The 23,068-nt window shown below is 37.8% G+C and overlaps 1 protein-coding gene across 1 annotated transcript in view; it reads left to right on the top strand.

Annotated features, from left to right (window-relative positions):
• MCF2L2 (MCF.2 cell line derived transforming sequence-like 2) overlaps positions 1-23,068 on the top strand; it is a 196,884-nt gene that overhangs the window by 4,817 nt on the left and 168,999 nt on the right. The window contains exon 3 of the mRNA XM_060149021.1: positions 6,055-6,169. Coding sequence (XP_060005004.1) covers positions 6,055-6,169 — 115 coding nt within the window. The remainder of the gene's footprint in view (positions 1-6,054; positions 6,170-23,068) is intronic.

Genomic DNA, 23,068 nt, shown 5'->3' with positions numbered 1-23,068 from the left:
TCACAATAATAATTTTAATCCCTTTTAAAATAATAGCAGGAGGAAGCATTCTCTGAAGGCTTACACACTTCAATAATGTGTTTTTTAGGTTAGGCTGATGTCAGTTACAACAAATTCCCAGCCCCCCGACTCATGATTCTTTTATTTATTTATCTTTTTTAGGAAAACAGTTTTAATAATTTTATTTAACCTGGTATAGCTAAAATATTGTTCCAACATATGATCAGTATTCAAAATTATTAATGAGGTATTTTACTTTTTTGTATTAAGTCTTAGAAATCTGTTGATAGTTTGTATTTCCCACTTACAGCACATCTCAGTTTGGACTGGTCACATGTCAAAGGCTCAGCAGCCCCATGTGTCTAGTGGCTATTGTATTGGGCAGTGCAGGCTACAGAAATGATTCTCAGTCACACTGGACCAAATGCCTCTTTTTTTAAAATTTTTAAAATAAATTTATTTATTTATTTTTGGCTGCATTGGGTCTTCGTTGCTGTGTGGGCTTTCTCTAGTTGCGACCAGCGGGGGCTACTCTTTGTTGCGGTGCGCAGGCTTCTCATTGCGGTAGCTTCTTTTGTTGCGGAGCATGGGCTCTAGGCGCGCGCGGGCTTCAGTAGTTGTGGCACGTGGGCTTCAATAGTTGTGGCTCATGGGCTCTAGAGCGCAGGCTCAGTAGTTGTGGCACACGGGCTTAGTTGCTCCGCAGCATGTGGTATCTTCCGGGACCAGGGATCGAACCTGTGTCCCCTGCATTGGCAGGCAGATTCTTAACCACTGCGCCACCAGGGAGGTCCCAAATGCCTCTTTTTTTATAACAAATAATTTGTATTGCCCCTCATCATCCTGAAATGAAATGTATAGATACTGTAGTAATCTGCATTAGTTAGGGTGGGATAAAGAGCTGTAACAACTCCGAAGTGTATGTATAGTGGCTCAAATGAACACAGTAGAAATTTAGTTCTTACTCTTGAAAACAGTCCAGCATGTATGTTCAGCATGTATGTATGTTCAGCATGTATGTATGGTCAGCAGACAACTTTTCTTCATGTTCATGAATGAAGCCTCCTTTCACTTTGTGACTCTTACTGATATTATCCATTTTGTGTCTTTCTTATTAGCTGCATCCAGGAAGCAGACAGGGAAAGACAGCATACCACTTCTTAAAAGCCTCGGCTCAGTAAGAGTACGCACCACATTCCATTGACTTGAACCCAGCTCAGTCATGTGGATACACTTAACTGCAAAGGAAGCTGGGAAATGTAGTTTAGCTGTGTGCCCAGAGGGTGAACAGCCACCCCCTACTTATTTATGCATATACTTAAAAAAAATTAAAAAATTAAATGTGAAGGAGAGTTGTAATGTGAAGGAGAAAGAAAAGGAAACAATAGTAAAATAATATGTATTTCAATATGTATTTCCAGCTATTCTAGAAAAAATAATGAAGTAGCCAGGTGCTTGCCCCTGTACATGGAGTCACCATGAATGTAGCAGGTACAAATGCTGGGATGTGGTATGGGTGACCAGACATCCTGAGTGGCCTTACTGTAGTAGTTTTCTAAAATAGTAAACAGTTGTTGACAAAGTTCTGAACAAGGTGGTAAAGTATTATCTTCTGTCAATTTATAGGGTTGTTGCAATTTCTGGAAAATTCAGTATATTTTGAAACACTTTAAAAATATTTTATGATTTGTGACAGCATGGGTGGACCTTGAGGGCATTATGCTACGGGAAATGTCAGACAGAGAAAGACAAATACTTTATGATCTTACCTAGATGTGGAACCTAAAAACTGAGCTCATAGGAGCAGAGAACAGGTTGGTGGTTATCAAAGGTAGGTGTGGAGTGGGGAAAATGGGTAAAGGTAGTTAAAAGGTACAAACTTCCAGATATAAAATAAATAAGTTCTGGGGATATAATGTATAGCATGGTGACTGTAGTTAATAATACTGTATATTTGAAAATTGCCAAGAGAGTAGATCTTAAAAGTTTTCACCACAAGAAAAAAAATTGTAACTATGTGAGGTGATGGATGTTAATAACTAAAATCAATTTTGTACACCTTAGACCAATACAATGTTGTATGTCAATTATATCTCAATAAAACTGGAAAAATATTTTTAAACACTTTATGATTGTATGTAAAACAAAGAGTCTAGGATCAGATATATAAATGTATTTTTTAAATTAATTAATTAATTAATTAATTAATTTCTGGCTGTGTTGGGTCTTCGTTTCTGTGCGAGGGCTTTCTCCAGTTGCGGCAAGTGGGGGCCACTCTTCATCGCGGTGCACGGGCCTCTCACTATCACGGCCTCTCTTGTTGCGGAGCATAGGCTCCAGACGTGCAGGCTCAGTAGTCGTGGCTCACGGGCCTAGTTGCTCCGCGGCATGTGGGATCTTCCCAGACCAGGGCTCAAACCCGTGTCTCCTGCATCGGCAGGCAGATTCTCAGCCACTGTGCCACCAGGGAAGCCCATAAATGTATTTTTTAACATACTGAGTTTCTGGTAAGACATTTGGAAATCAAACAAGATGTGAGACAATTCTTTATTACATAGGTCAGATTATTTAGTATCCCAGGCCCTGAGATTTCCCAGGTGCCTCTCAGTGAGTGGTGCTCCCATTTTCCCAGCTAAAGTCAGTTCTTTTGGGGAAGAGAAAGGGAAAATAGTCGCTGGGAGGCAAATAGCAGTAACCACTTCACTCTCTCTCCCACTGTTGCTCTTCACCATCTTCCTATAGGGTTTCCCAATTTTCCAAATTCTCCTCTAAATGATGCAAGTCTTTATGCCAGTCAACACCCAGATCCTTATGGGAATGGTCTTATGTACCCCAAGCACTTGCTAGTCTTTTCTGCAGTAAAGCTAGCATTTAATGTATAGGTAGAAATAATACCAGGAGGAGTGATGTTTATTTTATTAAGTCACCACTGTACAATACTTAGTTCCAAGGAGTCTGCTTTTCTTTACCTTCCTTGAATAGGGCTTCTTTGCACAATCTTTCTTCCTTTTGCATTTCCACGTTTCCTCGCAAGGTGGCGCTGAATGCCTCGTTGTGGATGGAGGCTCAGCTTCGTTTCCTTGGTGCTTCTGTCTCTAAGACTAACAGACTAAAGTTCAACAGCACGTGGTGTCCCCAGTTAACCTCGGGCCTCTCTGGTGTTCAGTATCAGTATTAACCAAGATATGAGAAAACTACCCATCTTTCTCCATTTAGGCATGAATACCTTTCATTATAGTTAATGAAAAGGTTAAATCATGAAATGGTATAATCATATCCTTATGAATATTTTACAGTGTTTTGGTTCCTTGAAATATTTTAGCCATTCTCTCGGCAAATATTGTTTGTACAATTTAGTACAGTGTTACAATGCATCTAAATTTAGCCTTACCCGAGATGTAACTTTTCTTAATTCACATTTCTCTGAAGCTTCCTATGATTGTGAAACTAGAAAGAGGACTAATATTTATTAGTCGAAAACTGATAGTATCCTGATCTAAATTGTTTTCAGTCAACATAACGAGGCAACTCAATCTTGTCAAACAACTAATCTGCAGGTATCTTTTTTTAAATTTAAAATAAGTATAAAGGATTTAAGAGGCGTTTCCTGGAGAAGAATGAATGGTCATCCAGACAAATATCACAGTGATGGGTCTCTGAAAGCCCAAGACTCACATTAACAATACTTATAAGAGACTTGTGTAGAAAAACCACAACGCTGACTTACTCTTTACATGATACAAATATTCGTGTTTGCTCAGTAGCGAATTCTCTCCCTTGAAACAAATTTACATGGAACAGCAGAGTATAAGCAGAAGATACCAGGTGTGGACTCAGAGCAGCAGAGTGGATTGGATGATCCTAATGGCGGTGTCATCAGGTAGACTGGAGACATGGCCTGGATACTCGAGGTTGTGGGCCAGGACCCTCTCTCCTTAGGATAGCCGCCTGCCTTTGCTTCTCTGAGTCTCCCTTTTCCATAGTTTCTTCATTGATCTCACACCCTCAGTAATCGTGCAGTCCTCATTAACCCACACCCTGCACTGATGCATCTTTCATTAGATACGTGGAATACGTGCGGTCATTTGTAGTTAACTTCACTTGGGAGCCGTGTTCCACTGAAAGTAGCCTCCCTCCACGGGCATAGCCTGGAAGGTGCTCCCAGCACTTCAGCTCATGTCCCTCTGCCTAGTGCACAAGCGCTCCAACTTTCTTAGTCCTCCGTGCCTTAGCAGCTCAGTCATTTTTTCACGGCCCTTTTTGGCCAAAAGCAATACCTAACAGTCAAAACAACTTAAGTCTATATGTCCTGACAACTTAGTAGCTGTTTGAAAAAATAAATACACACAGTTGAAAGAAAAAGTAATATTTAACTTTCATTCTTAGAGAACCACAATTATCTCAAACCTTGGAATCAGTCTAGACATCACCACCTGCATTTCCTGTTCCACATTGATTTTCATACTGCACTTGCTGTTTTTTTTAATTAAAATTTTTTTAAATTTATTTTTTATTTATTTATTTTTGGCTGCATTGGGTCTTCGTTGCTGTGCATGGGCCTTCTATAGTTGTGGCGAGCAGGGGCTACTCTTTGTTGCCGTGCGCAGGCTTCTCATTGCGGTGGCTTTTCTTGTTGTGGAGCATGGGCTCTAGGCGCTCAGGCTTCAGTAGTTGTAGCACGCGGGCTCAGTAGTTGTGGCTCACGGGCTTTAGAGCGCAGGCTCAGTAGTTGTGGCGGACAGGCTTAGTTGCTCCGTGGCATGTGGGATCTACCCAGACCAGGGCTCGAACCCGTGTCCCCTGCATTGGCAGGCGGATTCTTAACCACTGCGCCACCAGGGAAGCCCTGCACTTGCTTTTTATCCCAGCAGCCACCAAACCGCCAACTTCCCAAAGATGCAACGCCATTCAAAAGAATACCGCACAGTTTAATATTGAAATTCCGAACTACCTCAAGCTAGTAGCAAGCAAGGCATCTGACAGATGCCAATTATTGCTGTTTTTCCCCCAAATTTAAAATATTCATGGTGGTTTCGTGAGTTCACTGTGGTTCCCTGTTTGGGAACCATGGAGCTGGAACATAGTCATGTGGGTACATCTAGGGGCAAAGAGATTGAGAAATATAATCTGTTTAATTTAATCTGGTGGCCTCTGCTCCAATGACTTAAATATTTGAATATTAATTTTATACTTTTGTTCTCACAGGGATGTCTTATATTCCCTTATAAGAGTTACTGAAGGGCAGCTGATTATTGCCTCCTTGCAAGAATAATAACCATAATAATGGTTACCATTTATTGAGCACTTATATAATAATAAACACTCTGCTAAAGTGCTTTTCATATATGTTCTCACTTAATCCTCACAGTACCTTTTGAGGTAGGTACAGGTAATATGCCTATGACATAGATACATATGTATATATAAGGAAACTTGTATTTAAGTGTCTTGCTTAAAATCACATAGAGGTTAAGTGGTAAAGCAGAATTTGAATAAGCCTGTCTGATTTTAGAGCCAACTCTCTCTCTCTCTGTTTTTTTTTTTTTTTTTTTTTTTTTTTTTGGCCATGCCGCGCTGTATGCAGGATCTTAGTTCCCTGACCAGGGAGTGAACCTTTGTCCCCTGCAGTGGAAGTGCAGAGTCCTAACCACTGGACTGCCAGGGAATTCCTTAGAGCCAGCTCTCTTAACCACCATGCTCTTTCACCTTTGATATTTAGTAACTACAAAAATAAAGAGCAATATTATGTATTTGTGTTGGCATTATTTACTATTCTACCTATGCTAAAAATATTTAAATCAGTGTTATCTTTTATACAGTAACTATCTTCAAAGGATTCAAAAATTGAATTCTCACAACACCCCTGAGCAAGCATGAAGGAGAGAGACTTGTTCGAAATAGTTCAGTGTCAACCTTCCCGCATTCTGCTCTGAAATAATATAGACAGAAAAGGGGGTGGCCAGTGCACATCTCGATATTAATTGAAGTCCCTTACCTGCAGAGGTGTGATGTGAAACATTTTGCTAACATCTTGACCACCTGTTTTTGTTGCAGGAGGCCGAGGGAAAGATGGTGCCCCCATCATCACTTTTCCAGAGTTTGTGGGGTTTAAACACATCCCAGATGAGGACTTTCTGAATGTCATGACCTACCTCACCAGCGTCCCCAGGTGAGCTGAACACAGTGCTCTGCTGCCTTCCTTGTCACTGGCTTTGTCCTGAATTTCCCATGTGGAAGGGCTGGGGTGAGATGGAATCTTCCCTGAGCAGAGCTCACACTGGCATATAACTTAGCCAGTTTTGCTTATCCATCAGTCACAGACAAGGGACGTGGAAAGAGACTAGAAAACAAAGTTACACGAGTATCGGTTTTGCTTATGGTGTGCACATACGCAGTACTTAATAAACATTGTTGAGTGAATGAAAAATTGATTGAATGGCTAATGCTGCTCTTGTTCCTTCAGGTTCATTGCTCTAGATTAAGGTGATTCTGGCTTCCTGGGGCCTGTCGTCTCAGACACCTGGCCGCTGCTCAGGGAGGTCAAGCCATGTTAGGAGTTATTTAATTTATCTCCCTCAAATAAGGAATTCAGGGGTAGATTTTATAGTTGTCATTGTCAGATGGAGAAACTAAGTCACAGAGCAAGGAAACTAAAAGTCCAGGAATAAAAACTGTGCCTAAAGCTGAGACCAAAACAGAGATGTTTTTGGGCATCTGCTACTTCCACCTCTCTGGCCCAGGTCTCACATATTTATGCCACTTAAGTCAATAAATAGCCAGATCTCCAAGGGATGGAATGTGGTACAGAGTTCATACTGGTGACAAACATTTTATAGACATAGGTGGAGCTGGGCGTGGGGTCCAAACCCAATTCTCCCAGAAAGCAGACTTGGCCAGGAAAGGCCCTACCCTCCATGGGTCTGTATTGCTTAGGATACCGTCTGTTAACTATTTTGTGGTTAGGAGTCTACACAACAGCCAGAGGTGTGCTGTTTTGCTTGCTTTCCATCTGCCTTATATGATTTAGAGGTAAACACCTGCTCTGTGATTGAAAGGCCACCTGGAGTCTGATCCCACCTGCAGAGATTAGGAAGTTGATTAGTTTGCTTTAACCAAACCCACTCTTTTTTGGTTTTTTTTTTTATTTTTTTGTTTTTACCCTTCTTACTTCTTCTTCAGAGAAAGCTATGGATTGATTTTTAATGTACTTCTTCAAAATTCAGTACTTACATTTCACCATTTCCCCTGTTCTCTGCCTCTGATCCCGGAATATTGTATGTACTATGCAGACACGAGAGGATTTGGGCTTTGTTGGTTTGAGGGAAGGATGCTGTGTATCTCTGGGTTTCGCTTACATGGTTCTGTCTACAGGAACGCCTTTGCCACCCTTCTAGGCCTGGCTAATTCCTGCACAATCATCAGCCCTTAGTCTGATCTCATTTCTTCAAGGAAACTTGCCCTGTCCCCAGTTCTGCTCTCACAGACTCTTTATTTCCACAGAACCCAGAGTGTACCCCTTGTATAATGCCACAGTATATGGAAATTATTTCTGCGTCTTCCATTAGACTGTGAACTGGTGAAGAGTAGGGGCCAATGCTTTTTCCCCCCTTATTTTCTTTTTTTTAATTCCTAGCCCAGCACATAGTAGGTTCTCAAGAAGTGATGTTGGTGGAATTTCCAGTTCTGATATAATTCATCTCAATCAAAGCGTATTTGTTATAGGGTGAGAAGCAGGATGCTGCCAGAGAGAGGGGAACCCCACTACTCACTCCTGCCTTTTCCTCCCAGGGTTATAGGGAGTTGAACTTGGTCTCCCTCTTTGGCTCAATTGCCTACCAAAACATTGACCTGTCCTTCTGTGAGGAGCAGCAAGGAAGAGGGTGAGCAGGGAGGTGGGTAATGGGTGGAAGTGCCTTCTCCCCATTCTCATTATATTTGTTTTAAACTCACTGTCTCATTTTACTGAATCCCTGGATGCAGTCATGTGCTAAATGAAAAGTGTCATTTTCATCTTGTCCTTGCAGCCTTTTCTGAGTCACGCTAAGGACTGGACATTGAGTGCCATGTGACCCAGTGTAGAGAGAAGCATCGAGGGGTAGAAACCCTATCTCACAGGCAAAAAAGATAAGAAAAATCAAGAGGCTACTGTTTAGGCCTGTTTTCCCTTTTCTGCTCTATGCTTCTTGTATAATTTCTTGTGAACTAGGGAGTATTTTCCTTTCCTAGAGTGCAGTTTGTCTCTTGAGAAAGAGTAGTTGTCTGACCAGTTATTCCTCTTTCTTCTTCCTGGCATTTGCTCCTACTTGCTCACTGCCCCACCCTTTGTTACTTTCAACATAAAACAGAGACAACAGGTAAGAAGGTCTGAAAGGAGAATTTGACTTAAACTTTGCTTCCTAGTTTGCATTTCAGTTTCCAAAGAATGAAACCACTCCTGTTCCTTTTATGATTCCTATTCATCACAATTTGCATCTTTCTAAATGTTACAGTGGTAACCAGGCACCAGAGCTTTTCCCAGATTGCACAATGTTTTATAGGCAGGTGGAATGACCTACAACAACAAGGAAGAATTGACACACTAGAAGAGGAGAATGGCAGGATACTCAGGGCAGGGAAAGGAAAGGTCGATGCCTGAAATGAATAAGGATCTCTCATTGTGGCTGGGTTGGGTGAGTGCCGTAAGGCTTCCCACGGTAGCTCATTTTTTATCAGATCTTTGCTGAGTGCCATCAGTGTGTAGGGAGCTAGGTTGGGTGCCATAAAGGACCAAAAAGACCATAAGACAATATCTTGGATCTCAAGAGATTCATCATAGGACTCTGTTGTATTGATATTTTGTGAAATATGCAAAGAAACTGCTATAGGAGCTCAGAAGAGAGACAAGTCACTTCAGACAGGAAAAAACAAGGAAAGCTTCAAGAATGAAGTGGGCTTAAAGGATGGATAAGATTTCCACAGGTAGATCGGAGAGGGACATTTCAGAGAGAGAGAGAGAACGGGATGGTGTTTAAGAGCTTTGGACACAGGCCAAACTGGATTGAAATCCAGATTCTATGCTCCCCAGCTGTGTCTGGAGCAAATGACTTGGCTTCTATTTCCAACCCCCACTCCACTGCTGGATTTTGAAGTTTTAAATAGAGCTTGTTTGAGGCAATTACAGACTATCCAGGTTGCCCAGAGCAGAGTGAAAATCCTTTTCAGATAGTAGTGAGACATGAGACCTGGATAGACAGTGGGGAACAGACTGGGCAAGGCGTTTTCCACCAAGTTAAGGAGTTTATGCACAGTGAGCAGGACCAGGCCGTTGGAGGTTCTGAGGAGGAAAATGGCAACCAGATGAATTTGGTGGTGGTGTGCAGGATGGATCACAGGTAGTGGGGGAAAGGGGGCAGGGAGACCAATTAAGGGCTTCCGTCCGGGGATAGGTGCAAAGTGAGGAGGGAGTGAGCTGCATGATGGCAGGAGGACTGGACAGAAGGGGATGGACAGGAAGGACAGGCACTGAGGACTGGTGGTTGTGAGGGAAGAGGGAGAGTGAGGAACTAATGATGATCCTCAGCTTTAGGAATTGTGTTCACAGTCAGATCTTTTTGCTTTTCCATGTCTGGGCACATGGAATTGAGGTCTCATTTGAAAGCTGTCTCCAGTGGCTACAGACTGTAGCTGAGTGGCTTGAAAAGGCATTAGTGAAATATTCTGAGCCACAGAGATGGCCAACTATTTTTAAATCACAGTTGTTTTTCAAAAAATCAATATTTGTATAACTAAGCATGCTTTTTTTTTTTTTTTTTTTTTTTTTTGGTGGTACGCGGGCCTCTCACTGTTGTGGCCTCCCCCGTTGCAGAGCACAGGCTCCGGATGCGCAGGCTCAGCGGCCATGGCTCACGGGCCCAGCCGCTCCACGGCATGTGGGATCTTCCCAGACGGGGGCACGAACCCATGTCCCCTGCATCGGCAGGCGGACTCTCAACCACTGCGCCACCAGGGAAGCCCTAAGCATGCATTTTTATTACCCTATTCCTCTATTCAGTTTCTTTGTTTTACTCATAGTTCTGAGTTCATTACCTGAGAGGGATTGGAGAAAGTACTTTTATTAGATGGTAACAAGAACTATATTTCATAACTGAATTTTATGATTATTTACTATTTCTGAAGGTCTTTTTCTATAATGAATCTGTCCAGAGGCCTATTTAAGTTTGAAGAATTCTTCCATGTCCCTTTTCCTCCCATAAAGCCTGATGAATATTCTTTGAGAAGAGTTGTACCTCTTTTACAATACACTGTCTGATAGAATGCTGTCGGGCATTTCTACTTTAGGAAGAGAGGGAAGGAGGACAGTGTTATTTATTTGACCTGTGAATTATAATGACTTGCTCGTTTGTATTGAAAGACTGAATGGGATTATAGCAACCCGGCAGCTTTAGAAACCAGCCTCGCCAGAGAAGTGAGTTTGATCTGGGCCTTTTACTATTATGAAGACAGTGGAAAAGCCCCTGTTTTTAAGTGGCTTTGAATAGTATTAATAGGAAAGGTGCTGCTATGATTGAGTAGTTAGGATAAGGTATGTTATTTCCTGGACTGGCTATGGAATTGCTCCCCCAAATCAGGAAAATGGAATCATTCATTTGACTTCTAAGGATAGAGGTTCAGAGTGGGGAGTCTTATTGGGCTGCTGTCTTGCCCAAGGTGGCTGGATTTGCTTCACAGCTCTCAAGGAAGGATACCTTCGGAGACCAGACCTTAGGCACCCAACTGAGGCTCAAAATTAGAGAGCACCCCATGGATTTATTATGAATAAATGGTGACAATGGCAAGTAAGTCTTATGTACCAGGAGAATTTGAATGGACTATATTAGAAGCCAGAAAAAAATTTAATATGCCAGATTGCTGGTCTTTGCTATGTAAGAGCCAGGGTGTCTGACATTGTTTCTCCCCAGTAGAATGACCTAGTGTGTATATAACAGCTTTTCTTTGTTCATTTGTTGAAGTGATTGTTTTAGAATACCCATGCTGTATCCTGCCTTTGTGCCATCTATCCTGTACAAAGAGGAGCTCACTTTCCCTTTTCTGATAATTCAGGTTTCTTCAGACATTCAAAACACAGCCTCTTGCTTGAATTTAACAGTGCTAATGATTGTAAATATCTAAAATTTGTTTTACTCAGTGGTATTATCAATTACAAACAAGATAATTGCTCTAGTTCTGTGAAAAATGCCATTGTTATTTTGATAGGGATTGTATTGAATCTGTAGATTGCCTTGGGTAGTATGGTCATTTTAACAATACTAATTCTTCTAATCCATGAACATGGTATATATTTCCATTTGTTTGTGTCATCTTCAATTTCTTTCATCAGTGTTATATCAACAGTTTTCTGAGTACAGGCCTTTTATCTCCTTAGTTAGATTTATTCCTAGGTATTTTATTCTTTTTGATGCAATTGTAAATAGGATTGTTATCTTAAATTTCTATTTCTGATAGTTTGTGTTAGTGTATAGAAATGCGACAGATTTCTGTATACTAATTTCGTATCCTGCAACTTTACTGAATTCATCGATGAGCCCTAGTAGTTTTCTGGTGGCATCTTTAGATTTTCTGTGTATAGTATCATGTCATCTGCAAACAGTGAGAGTTTTACTTTTTCCTTTCCAATTTTGATTCCTTTAATTTTTTTTTCTTGTTTGATTGCTGGGGCTAGGACTTCCAATATTATGTTGAATAAAAGTGGCAAGAGTGGGCATCCTTATCTTGTTCCTGATCTTAGAAGGAAATGCCTTCAGCTTTTTACCATTGAGTATGATGTTAGCTGTGGCTTTATTTATTTTTTTATATTTATTTTTTTATTGAAGTGTAGTTGATTTACAATGTTGTGTTAGTTTCAGGTGTACAGCAAAGTGATTCAGTTATACATATATATATATATTCTTTTTCAGATTCTTTTCCCTCATAGGTTATTACAAAATATTGAGTATAGTTCTCTGTGCTATACAGTAAGCCCTTGTTGGTTATCTGTTTTGTATATAGTAGTGTGTACATGTTAATCCCAAACTCCTAATTTATCCCTCCCCCCCTTTCCCCTTTGGTAACCATAAGTTTGTTTTCTATGTCTGTGGATCTATTCTTGTTTCGTAAACAAGTTCATTTGTATCATTTTTTTATATTCCACATATAAGTGATATCATATAATATTTGCCTTTCTCTGTCTGACTTACATCACTTAGTATGATAATCTCTAAATCCATCCATGTAGCTACAAATGGCATTATTTCATTCTTTTTCATGGCTGAGTAATATTCCATTATATATATATATATATATATATATATATATATATATATACACACACACACACACATATATATATATACACACACATATACACACCACATCTTTATCCGTTCATCTGTTGATGGAAATTTAGGTTGGTTCCATGTCTTGGCTATTGTAAATAGTGCTGTAATGAACATTGGGGTGCATGCATCTTTTTGAATTAGAGTTTTGTCTGGATATATGCCCAGGAGTGGGATTGCAGGATCATATGGTAACCCTACTTTTAGTTAGCTGTGGACTTTATTATGTTGAAGTGTGTTCCCTCTATACCCACTTTGTTGAGAGTTTTTTAATCATAAATGGATGTTGAATTTTGTCAAAAGCTTTTTCTGCATCTATTGAGATGATCATATGATTTTCCTTCTTTAATTTGTTAATGTGGTGTATTACATTGATTGATTTCTGGATATTGAATCATCCTTGCATCCATGGGGTAAATCCCACTTGATCATGGTGTATGATCCTTTTACCATGGGGTAAATCCCACCTGATCATGGTGTATGATCTTGAATTTGGTTTGCTAATATTTTGTTGATGATTTTTGCATCTATGTTCATCAGAGATATTAGCCTGTAGTTTTCTTCTTTGGTGATATTTCTGTCTGGTTTTGGTATCAGGGTGATGCTGGCCTCATAGAATGAGTTAGGGAGTATTCCTTCCTCTGCAATTTTTTTGGAATGGTTTGAGAAGGATAGGTGTTAACTCTTCTTTAAATGTTTGGTAGAATTCACCTGTGAAATGATCTGGTCCTGGACTTTGTTGTTTCGGGAGTTTTTCTTATTATTGATTCAGTTTGTTTTTTACTGGTAATTTGTCTGTGTATACTTTGTATTCTTCATTGTTCAGTCTTGGAAGACTGTACAGTTCTAGGAATTTGTCCATTTCTTCTAGGTTGTCCATTTTATTGGCATATAATTGTTTATAGTAATCTCTTATGATAATTTGTATTTCTGTGGTATCTGTTGTAACTTCTTTTTCATTTCTGATTTTATTAATTTAGACCATCTCTTTTTTTCTTGATAAGTCTGGCTAAAGGTTCATCAATTTTGTTTAGCCCAAATAATTCTAAAATTGGTATGGAAACACAACAGATCCCGAATAGCCAAAACAATCTTAAGAAAGAAGAACAAAGCTGGAGGATCACACTCCCTGATTTAAAACTATACTACAAAGCTACAGTAATCAAAACAGTATGGCACTGGCACAAAAACAGATACATACATCAATGGAACAGAATAGAGAGCCCAGAAATGAACCCACAGTCATATGGGCAATTAATTTATGAGAAACAGCCAAGAATATACAATGGAGAAAAGACAGCTTCTTGAACAAGTGGTGTTGGGAAAACTGGATAGCTATATGCAAAAGAATCAAGCTAGACTACTCTCTCACACACATGCACAAAATAAATTCAAAATGGATTAAAGACTTAAATGTAAGACCTGAAACCATAAATCTTCTAGAAGAAAACATAGACTCTATGCTCTTTGACATAGTCTTTGTAGATTTTTTTGGATATGTCTCCATAGACAAGGAAAACAAAAGCAAAAATAAACAACTGGGACTACATCAAACTAAAAAGCTTTTGCACAGCAAAGGAAACTATCAGTAAAACAAAAAGGCCACCTACTGAATGGAAGAAGATATTTGCAAATGATATATCTGATAAGGGGTTAATTCTCCAAAATATACAAAAAACTCATGTAATTCAACATCAAAAAACAAACAACCTAGTTAAAAAATGGGCAGAGGATCTGAATAGATATTTTTCCAGGGAAGATAAGCAGTTGGCCAACAGGCACATGAAAAGATGCTCAACATCACTACTCATCAGGGAAATGCAAATCAAAACCACAGTGAGATATCACCTCACATCTATCAGAATGGCTATTATCAAAAATACAAAAAAAATAACAAGTGTTGGTGAGGATGTGGAGAAAAGATTTTTATTTTATTTTATTTTTTATATTGAAGTATACTTGATTTACAATGTTGTGTTAGTTCCTGGTGTACAGCAAAGTGATTCAATGTTGTAGCTCTGCTGTTGAGCTATCACAGCAGAGTTCAGTAATTGAGGCAGAGACCATATGGCCTGCAAAGCCTAAAATATTTACTCTGGTTCTTTACAGAAAAAGTATGATGACTTTTAAGCTAGAATATTCGGACTGATAATACTTAGTGGACATTATTACTAAATTTAATGCAGTTGGGCTTCCCTGGTGGCACAGTGGTTAAGAATCTGCCTGCCAATGCAGGGGACACGGGTTCGAGTCCTGGTCCAGGAAGATCCCACATGCTGCGGAGCAACTAAACCCGTGCGCTACAACTACTGAGCCTGCGCTCTAGAACCTGCGAACCACAACTACTGAGCCCGTGTGCCACAACTACTGAAACCCATGCGCCTAGAGCCCGTGCTCCACAACAAGAGAAGCCACTGCAGTGAGAAGCCTGTGCACAGCAACGAAGAGTAGCCCTTGCTTGCCGCAACCAGAGAAAAGTCCATATGCAGTAACGAAGACCCAATGCAGCCAAAAATAAATAAAATAAACAAATTTTTAAAAATTTAATGCAATGTTTATCATCCCACTTAAGTTGTAAAGATTATTCAGTCAGGGCTTCCCTGGTGGCGCAGTGGTTGAGAGTCCGCCTGCCGATGCAGGGGACACGGGTTCGGGCCCTGGTCTGGGAAGATCCCACATGCCGCGGAGCGGCTGGGCCCGTGAGCCATGGCCGCTGAGCCTGCGCGTCCGGAGCCTGTGCTCCGCAATGGGAGAGGCCACAACGGTGAGGGGCCCGCGTACCACACAAATAAAAGAATAAATAATGCCTAGAGTCCTTTAATGTTTAATATTGTGGACTAACTATGAATCCTCCTTCCCTATCATTTTCAGGCTTTCTTAAAATAGTAAGTAATAAATAGTAAAAAGTCATGTAATAATTAGTAAGTAAGTAAATAGTATAAATAATAAAATAAATAGTAGACAATATGGTCATCCCTTGGTATAAACAGGGGATTGGTTCCAAGATCCTTGAGGATACCTAAATTTGCTCATGCTCAAATCCCTTATACAAAATTGCACAGTACAGTCAGCCCTCTGTATCCACAGATGCGGAACCTACATATATGGAGGGCCAGTTGTACTTGTTGATTTACTACTGTGCATTTATATCTTTCTTTACTCTCATCCTTCAAGTTCTTCTACCTATATTCCAATTTCTTTCCATTACTAAGATTTATAATGTATTTTACATCTTACTATAAATGTTTTTTTCTTTGATTATAGGTTGATCCTAAATAATAGAAATCAGTAGAATGCATTTATATAAGTAATATAATTGGACGTCTAGAGTGAGAGATGTAATCCTAAGTCATTAAACCTGTGTCACTCAAAGGAGAATGCTATAAATGTTAAGGTAAAATAGGTTCTCTTTTCTCATACTCCATGGGTTGCTCACAATCATGCCACAATTTAATTCATTTCAGACTCAGACAATGACTTTTTATATACCTTTTCCCCTAGCATTTCTAATTGCCTTTCTTTTTTTTCTCTTGTTTATAGAATGGCATATATCTATTGCATTATTAATATCTTATGGATTCTTTATCATAGAATTTGTCTAATGCATACATTAGACAAATTCTTTTGAGCCTCTCTGAGCTACTCTTATGATTCAAGGTGGTTGCTGTGTAAACCACCTGCTACAGGCTGTCAACCTGGGATTGCTTTTTATTCTGTCTCTGGGAAGGTCATTCATTCTTTTTGGGATTTCATTTTCATTAAAAAAAACTTTCAAATTATTTCTTTTGTAGAAAGGGTGTATGGTAAGTGAATCTTACAAGATCTTGAATGTCAGAAAATGGCTCACTTTGACCTCACACTTGTCTGACAGTCTGAGTATGGAATTTATGTAAAATAACATTCATCTGTTGATTTCTGGCATTCAGTGTTACTGATAAAAGGTTGGTCCTTGTAACAAGGATCTGAGTCTTCATAGGTAAGCTGCTTCTTTCTCCCCATAGGAAGCTTTTGTGGTTTTTTCTTTATGTTTTGCAGGTTTGAAATTTCAAACTTTTTCTTTCATTCTGCTGGGCCTTTGAACAGAAGAGTCAAGTCTCTCTTAGGCTTAGAATTTTTTTTTCTGTCATTTCTTTGCTTATTTCTTTCTTACAACTCTGTTTTCTGCTTCTGGAACTCAAATTAGAGGGACATTACATCTTCTGAATTTCTCCTCTGTGTTTTTAACTTTCTTTTATATTTTTCATCTATCACTTTACATTTTAATATATGTATATATGGTATATATCATATACAATACATATATATATATATATATATATATAATTGTCAGTTCATGTCTTTGCTCTTTTTTCCCATTGAGTTTTCTATCTTTATTTTCCTGTCACTTTTAAGAATTCTTTATGGATTAGGGATATTAGCCCTTTATCTGTGATGTATGTTCCATATATTTTCTCTCAGTTTTTCGTTTGTCCTTTAACTCTGCTTAGGATATTTTTTGCCATGTGAAATTTTTATGTCATCAAATATATCAGTGTTTCTTTTATTGCATCTGGATTTTGAGTCATTGTCAGAAAACTTTTGTATACCTGGGTTATAGAGGAATTCACCCAAGCTTTCTTGTAATACAGTATGATTTCACTTTTTACAGTTAGCCCTGATACAGTTGGTGTTTATTTCTGTGTGTGGTATGAAGTATAGATCTAAGTTTATCTTTTCCCAAATGGCTGTTCAGTTATCCTAACACCATTAATTTTAAAAGCTCATCTTCACTTCAGTAATTTGAAAGCCAATTGGTCTGCCTATTCATAAGTGAGTAATATACTATTTTAATTATGAGGAGTTAAATATTTTTAATATCTTCTAGGATTAATTCCCCCTCCCCTCCCAGGTCCTTAAGCTTTACTTTTTTCATGTTTTCCTACTATTCTTTCTTGTTTTCTTTCTATGTCTATCTCCATTAAAAAAAAAAAAAAAGAAAAAGAAAGCTTGTTGGTCTTGTCATTGAGACTGTTAAATTTATAAATTTACTCAGGAAAAAGTGACATATATACGGTGTTAAAATCATCCTATCAAGAAAAAGAAAAGTCTTTCCATGTGTTAAAATCTACTTTTGTGTCTTTTAGGAGTGTTTAAAATTTTCCTGACATAGTTTTGTATATTTATTGTTAAGCTTATTCCTAAATATTTTATGTTTGTTGCTATTGTAAATGGGATAGCTCTACCATCATATCCATTAACTGGTAATTTTATCTGGTACTGAATTAGGTTTAGGTATCGTTGTCATACTTGCTTCATAAATAGCATTTTGAAGTTTTCTTTCAGTTTTTAGGCTTGGAAACTATTTTTGTGGCATTGGGACTTTATACAGTCATTGATGATGTCAATTCCCCTGTGAAATTCCCCTGTGAATCTGGACCTTGATAACTTTATTTCCTCTATGGACATTGGTCTGTTTAAGCTTTACATTTCTAATGAGATCAATTTTGGTAAACTGTATTCTCCTAGGAAATTACCTATTTTTGTCTTGGTTTTTAAGTTTCTTTGCATAGAGGTATGCAAAGTAATTTTCCTAAAACAAATTTTCTTATGTTTCAGTGGTTATTTTCCCTTTGCTATTTCTTAGTTTATCTGTGCTTTGTCCTTTTTTTCCCCCCTTGATTAAGTGACTTAGTGGCTTATTTATTTTGTTAATTTAAAAAATGGGATTCTGAAAACATAGGAAAAACACTCTTTGACATAAACCACAGGGCTTCCCCGGTGGCGCAGTGGTAGACATAAACCACAGCAAGATCTTTTTTGACCCACCTCCTAGAGTAATGGAAATAAAAACAAAAATAAACAAATGGGACCTAATGAAACTTCAAAGCTTTTGCACAGCAAAGGAAACCATAAACAAGACAAAAGACAACCCTCAGAATGGGAGAAAATATTTGCAAATGAAACAACAGACAAACGGTTAATCTCCAAAATATACAAACAGCTCATGGAGCTCAATTTCAAAAAACAAACAATTCAATTAAAAAATGGGTGAAAGACCTAAATAGACATTTCACCAAAGAAGACATACAAATGGCCAAGAGGCACATAAAAAGATGCTCAACATCACTAATTATTAGAGAAATGTAAATGAAAACTACAGTGAGGTATCACTTCACACCGGTCAGAATGGCCATTATCAAAAAATCTAGAAACAATAAATGCTGGAAAGGGTGTGGAGAAAAAGGAACCCTCCTGCACTGTTGGTGGGAATGTAAATTGATACAGCCACTATGGAGAACAGTATGGAGGTTCCTTAAAAAACTACAAATAGAACTACCATATGACCCAGCAATTCCACTACTGGGCATATACCCTGAGAAAACCATAATTCAAAAAGAGACATGTACCACAATGTTCATTGCAGCACTATTTACAATAGACAAGACATGGAACCAACTTAAATGTCCATCGACAGATGAATGGATAAAGAAGATGTGGCACATATATACCATGGAATATTACTCAGCCATAAAAAGAAAGGAAATTGAGTTATTTGTAGTGAGGTGGATGGACCTAGAGTCTGTCATACAGAGTGAAGTAAGTCAGAAAGAGAAAAACAAATACTGTATACTAAAGCATATATATGGAATCTGAAAAAAAAAATGGTACTGATGAACCTAGTTTCAGGGCAGGAATAAAGAGGTAGACATAGAGAATGGACTTGAGGACCCGGGGGATGGGGGAGGGGGAGGCTGGGGCGAAGTAAGAGTAGCATCGACATATATACACTACCGAATGTAAAATAGCTAGTGGGAAGCAGCAGCATAGCACAGGGAGATCAGCTTAGTGCTTTGCGATGACCTAGAGAGGTGGGATGGGGAGGGTGGGAGGGAGGCTCGTGGGGGAGGGGATGTGGGGATGTATGTGTGCATATGGCTGATTCCTTTTGTTGTACGACAGAGACTAACACAGTATTGTGAAGCAATCATACTCCAATAAAGATCTATTTAAAAAATGGGATTCTGAAAAGAATGGAGAAATGGCAATGGTGATTGGGTAGGCTGTTAGCAATGTCTTCTACAATAAAAATCCTATTAGATATAAAAATAAATAAATAAATAAAAATCAAAAAATTAACAATGGGATTCTGGTTTTTTAATTAGATCAATTGGCTTTTCTCTTTTCTACCTTATTCACTCTGCCTTTCTCTTTAATATCTTCTTCATTGTGCTTTCTTTTGGGTTGCTTTTTTTTTTTCTCATTTTTTGAGTTGAAAGTTTTTTCTCATTTTTTGAGTGTTATGAATTTTCTTGATCACTGCTTTGAATGTAGCCCATAAATTCTGATATGTAGTTTTGCATTGGCCAAAAAGTTCGTTTGGGTTTTGCTGTAAGATCGTACAGAAAAACCCAGACGAACTTTTTGGCCAACCCCCAATATTTTCATTATCACTGTATTTTAGCAATTCTCTAATTATATTTTATATTTCCCCCTGACTGAAGAGTTGTTTAATAGAAGGTTTTTAAAATTTCAGGTGTTTTCTTTGTAGCCCTATATCATGACTAATTTTTGTGGATGTTCCATGTGTGCTTGAAAAGAAGATGAATCCTGTATTATCAGGAGATAAAGTCCAATACATTTCAATTAGCTCTTCCTTTTTGATTATGTTTTAGGTATTCTATAACCTTATTGATATGTTGTCTATTCTGTCTTGTACTGAAAGTGGTGTATTAAAATCTCCTATGTAAAATGTATTTCTGTCTGTTTCCTTGTATCTCCTGTAGTTTCTGCTTTAAAAAACTGGTTATTAGGGTATTTGGAGCATAGATATTTATGACTGTTATTATCTCCATTGTGAATTGTGACTTTTAGCATTAACAAGTGTTTCTTGTGATGTTTAATGCTTTATGGCTTAAATTCTACTTTGATACCAAGACTGAAACCCCTTGCTATTGTTTCCATTTACCTAGTACACTTTTGCCAATTCCTTTATTTTTAGCCTTTCTGAATTACTTTGTTCTAGATCTTTTTCTTGGATATAGTATATAGTCGGTTTTTACTTTGTAAGTCAAATTGAAAATCTTTTTCTTATATTAAGTGCATTAAGCCTGTTCATATGACTGATATATTTGATCTCAATTTCGTCATTATTTATTTTTTAATTAATTTTTATCGGCGTATAGTTCCTTTACAATGCTGTGTTAGTTTCTGCTCTACAGCAAAGTGAATCAGTTACACGTATACATATATCCACGCTTTTTTAGATTTCCTTCCCGTTTAGGTCACCACAGATCATTGAGTAGGGTTACCTGTGGTAAACAGTATGTTTTCATTAGTTATCTATTCTATACCTAGTAGTGTATATATGTCAATCCCAATCTTCCAATTCGTCCCACCCCCATAAAATAGTAACATATATTTCATGTTATAACTACTAGGTGTATTATGTTATATTTACTGTATTTCTCTACATGATATGTTTTCTTTCCTTTTTAATTTTTTAACTTCTTTTGATATTTAGAAAGATTTGTGATTTTGTCCTTGTATTTATGCCTTTTTAATGCCCTTAGTCCCTTTTCTAAAATATAACAATTTACTATCTGGTTTTTTAGTTTTCAGTAATATCCATTGATTCCCACCTGTTGCTTATTACAACAATCAATGAACTTATTCTTTTCTCTCCCCTTCTCCTTTTTCCTTCTATCTTTTAACTTGGATTATTTCTATATTTTATTTTCCTACCATGGTTAGTATTAGACTTACGATTAAATATGTTAAATTAATCCCTTTGCTGCAGTTTCCCCAAGTTATCTCTTAATTGGATGAAGGACAGTCTTACTAGATTCTTCAAAAGGGGCTTATAGATACAGAATTCCCTGAGTTTTCTTTTTACATGTTTATAACTGTTTTTCTATTGCCTTAATACTTGAAAGCCAGCTTGTCAGGATAAAAAATTCTTGGTTCACACATTTTCTTCATGAATTGTTGTAGAATGTTGTTCCATTCTCTCCATGATTTGTATACTACTTTAGAAAAGTATGGTGCCTGTCTGTTTCTCTTCTCCTGGTAAATTATTTGATCTTTTTCCTAGAGGTGCTTAGAATTTTTACTTTAAGCCTAACAGTTTTACTAGGATATGTCTCACAGTTGATTGTTTCAGATCAGTTTTCCCAGGTGCCTGCTAGTCCTTTTCAGGTTTATGTAGAATCAGGTCATTTATTGTTTTTGGAAAGTTTTCTTGTATTATACTTGTAAGTATTATTTCTGTTCCTTTGTTTTACTTTTAGTCTTATGGACTCCAGTTAAAAATATGTTGCTTCTTTTTCAGTCTGGCCTGTTTCCACCACTTTCTTTCTGACCTTTGTTATTGTTTCCTTTTTTTTTTTCATTTTCATTCACTTGTTTGTTTTCTTTATGCTATTTACTGTCCCTTATTAAACTTTTGTTCACATATGTTATTGCTCGGTATCTTGTTATTTAGACTCCATTTCTCATATGATTTTGCTTCTCCTTTTATTTTTCTGACTTCAATCAGAAAAATTTTCTGACTTTATTTCTTCGTTTCTTTACATATTAGAAAAGTCCTATTTCTGTTCTTGGTTTTTGAGTTTCTTATTTAAAGTGTCACCTGTACCCCATCCCCTACATGATTGTTTATAGACATGTAATTCAGTTTGGAGAGCTGTTACAGCTTTTTGTCTGCTAAATGACTAATTTTTGGAAAGAATTTTCATTATCTAAAAAGTTTTTTAATAGACTTTTTTAAAGTTTACAGCAAAATTGAGTGGAAATTTCAGATATTTCCCATATACTCCCTGCCCCCCCCACACACACCCAACCTCCCCATTAACATCCAGCACCAGAGTGGTACATTTGTTACCACTGATGAACCTACATTGACACATCATTAACCCCCAGAGTCCATAATGTATATTAGGGTTCAGTCTTGGTGTTCTACGTACTTTGGGTTTGGACAAATGTATGTTGACATGTATCCACCATTATAGTATCATACAGAATAGTTTCACTGCCCTAAAAATCCTCTGTGCTCCACCTGTTCATCCGTCCCATGCTCCCACCCCCAACCCCTAGCAACCACTGATTTTTACTGTCTCCATAGTTTTGCAGTGTGCACAATGTTATGTAGTTGTAATCATACAGTATATAGCCTTTTAAGACTGACTTCTTTCACTTAGTAATATGCATTTAAGTTTCTTCCATGTCTTTTCATGACTTGACAACTCATTTCTTTTTATTACTGAATAATGTTTTGCTGTCTGGATATACTACAGTTTATCCATTCACCTACTGAAAGAAATCTTCGTTGCTTCCAAGTTTTGACAATTATGAATAAAGCTGCAGTAAACATCCATATGTGAGGTTTTGTGTGGACATAAGTTTTCAACTTATTTAGGTAAATACCAGGGAGTACACTTGTTGGATTACATGGTATGAGTATGTTTAGTTTTGTAAGAAACTGCCAGATAGTATTTCAAAGTGACTGTACCACTTTGAATACCCACCAGCAATAAATGAGAGTTCCTTTTCCTCCACATCCTTGCCAAAATTTGGTATTGTCAGTATTTAGGATTTTGGTCATTCTAATAGATGTACAGTGGAATATCATTGTAGTTTTAACTTGCAATTTCCTAATGACATATGTTGTTAAACACCTTTTCATATGCTTATTTTCCACCTGAATATATTCTTTTGTGAGGTATCTGTTTTGGGTTTTTGCC

Source organism: Lagenorhynchus albirostris, chromosome 5, assembly GCF_949774975.1.
Source record: "Lagenorhynchus albirostris chromosome 5, mLagAlb1.1, whole genome shotgun sequence".
NCBI classification, from domain to species: Eukaryota; Metazoa; Chordata; class Mammalia; order Artiodactyla; family Delphinidae; genus Lagenorhynchus; species Lagenorhynchus albirostris.
Note: the sequence above shows the minus strand (reverse complement) of the source record. Positions and strands in the feature narration are given on the sequence as shown.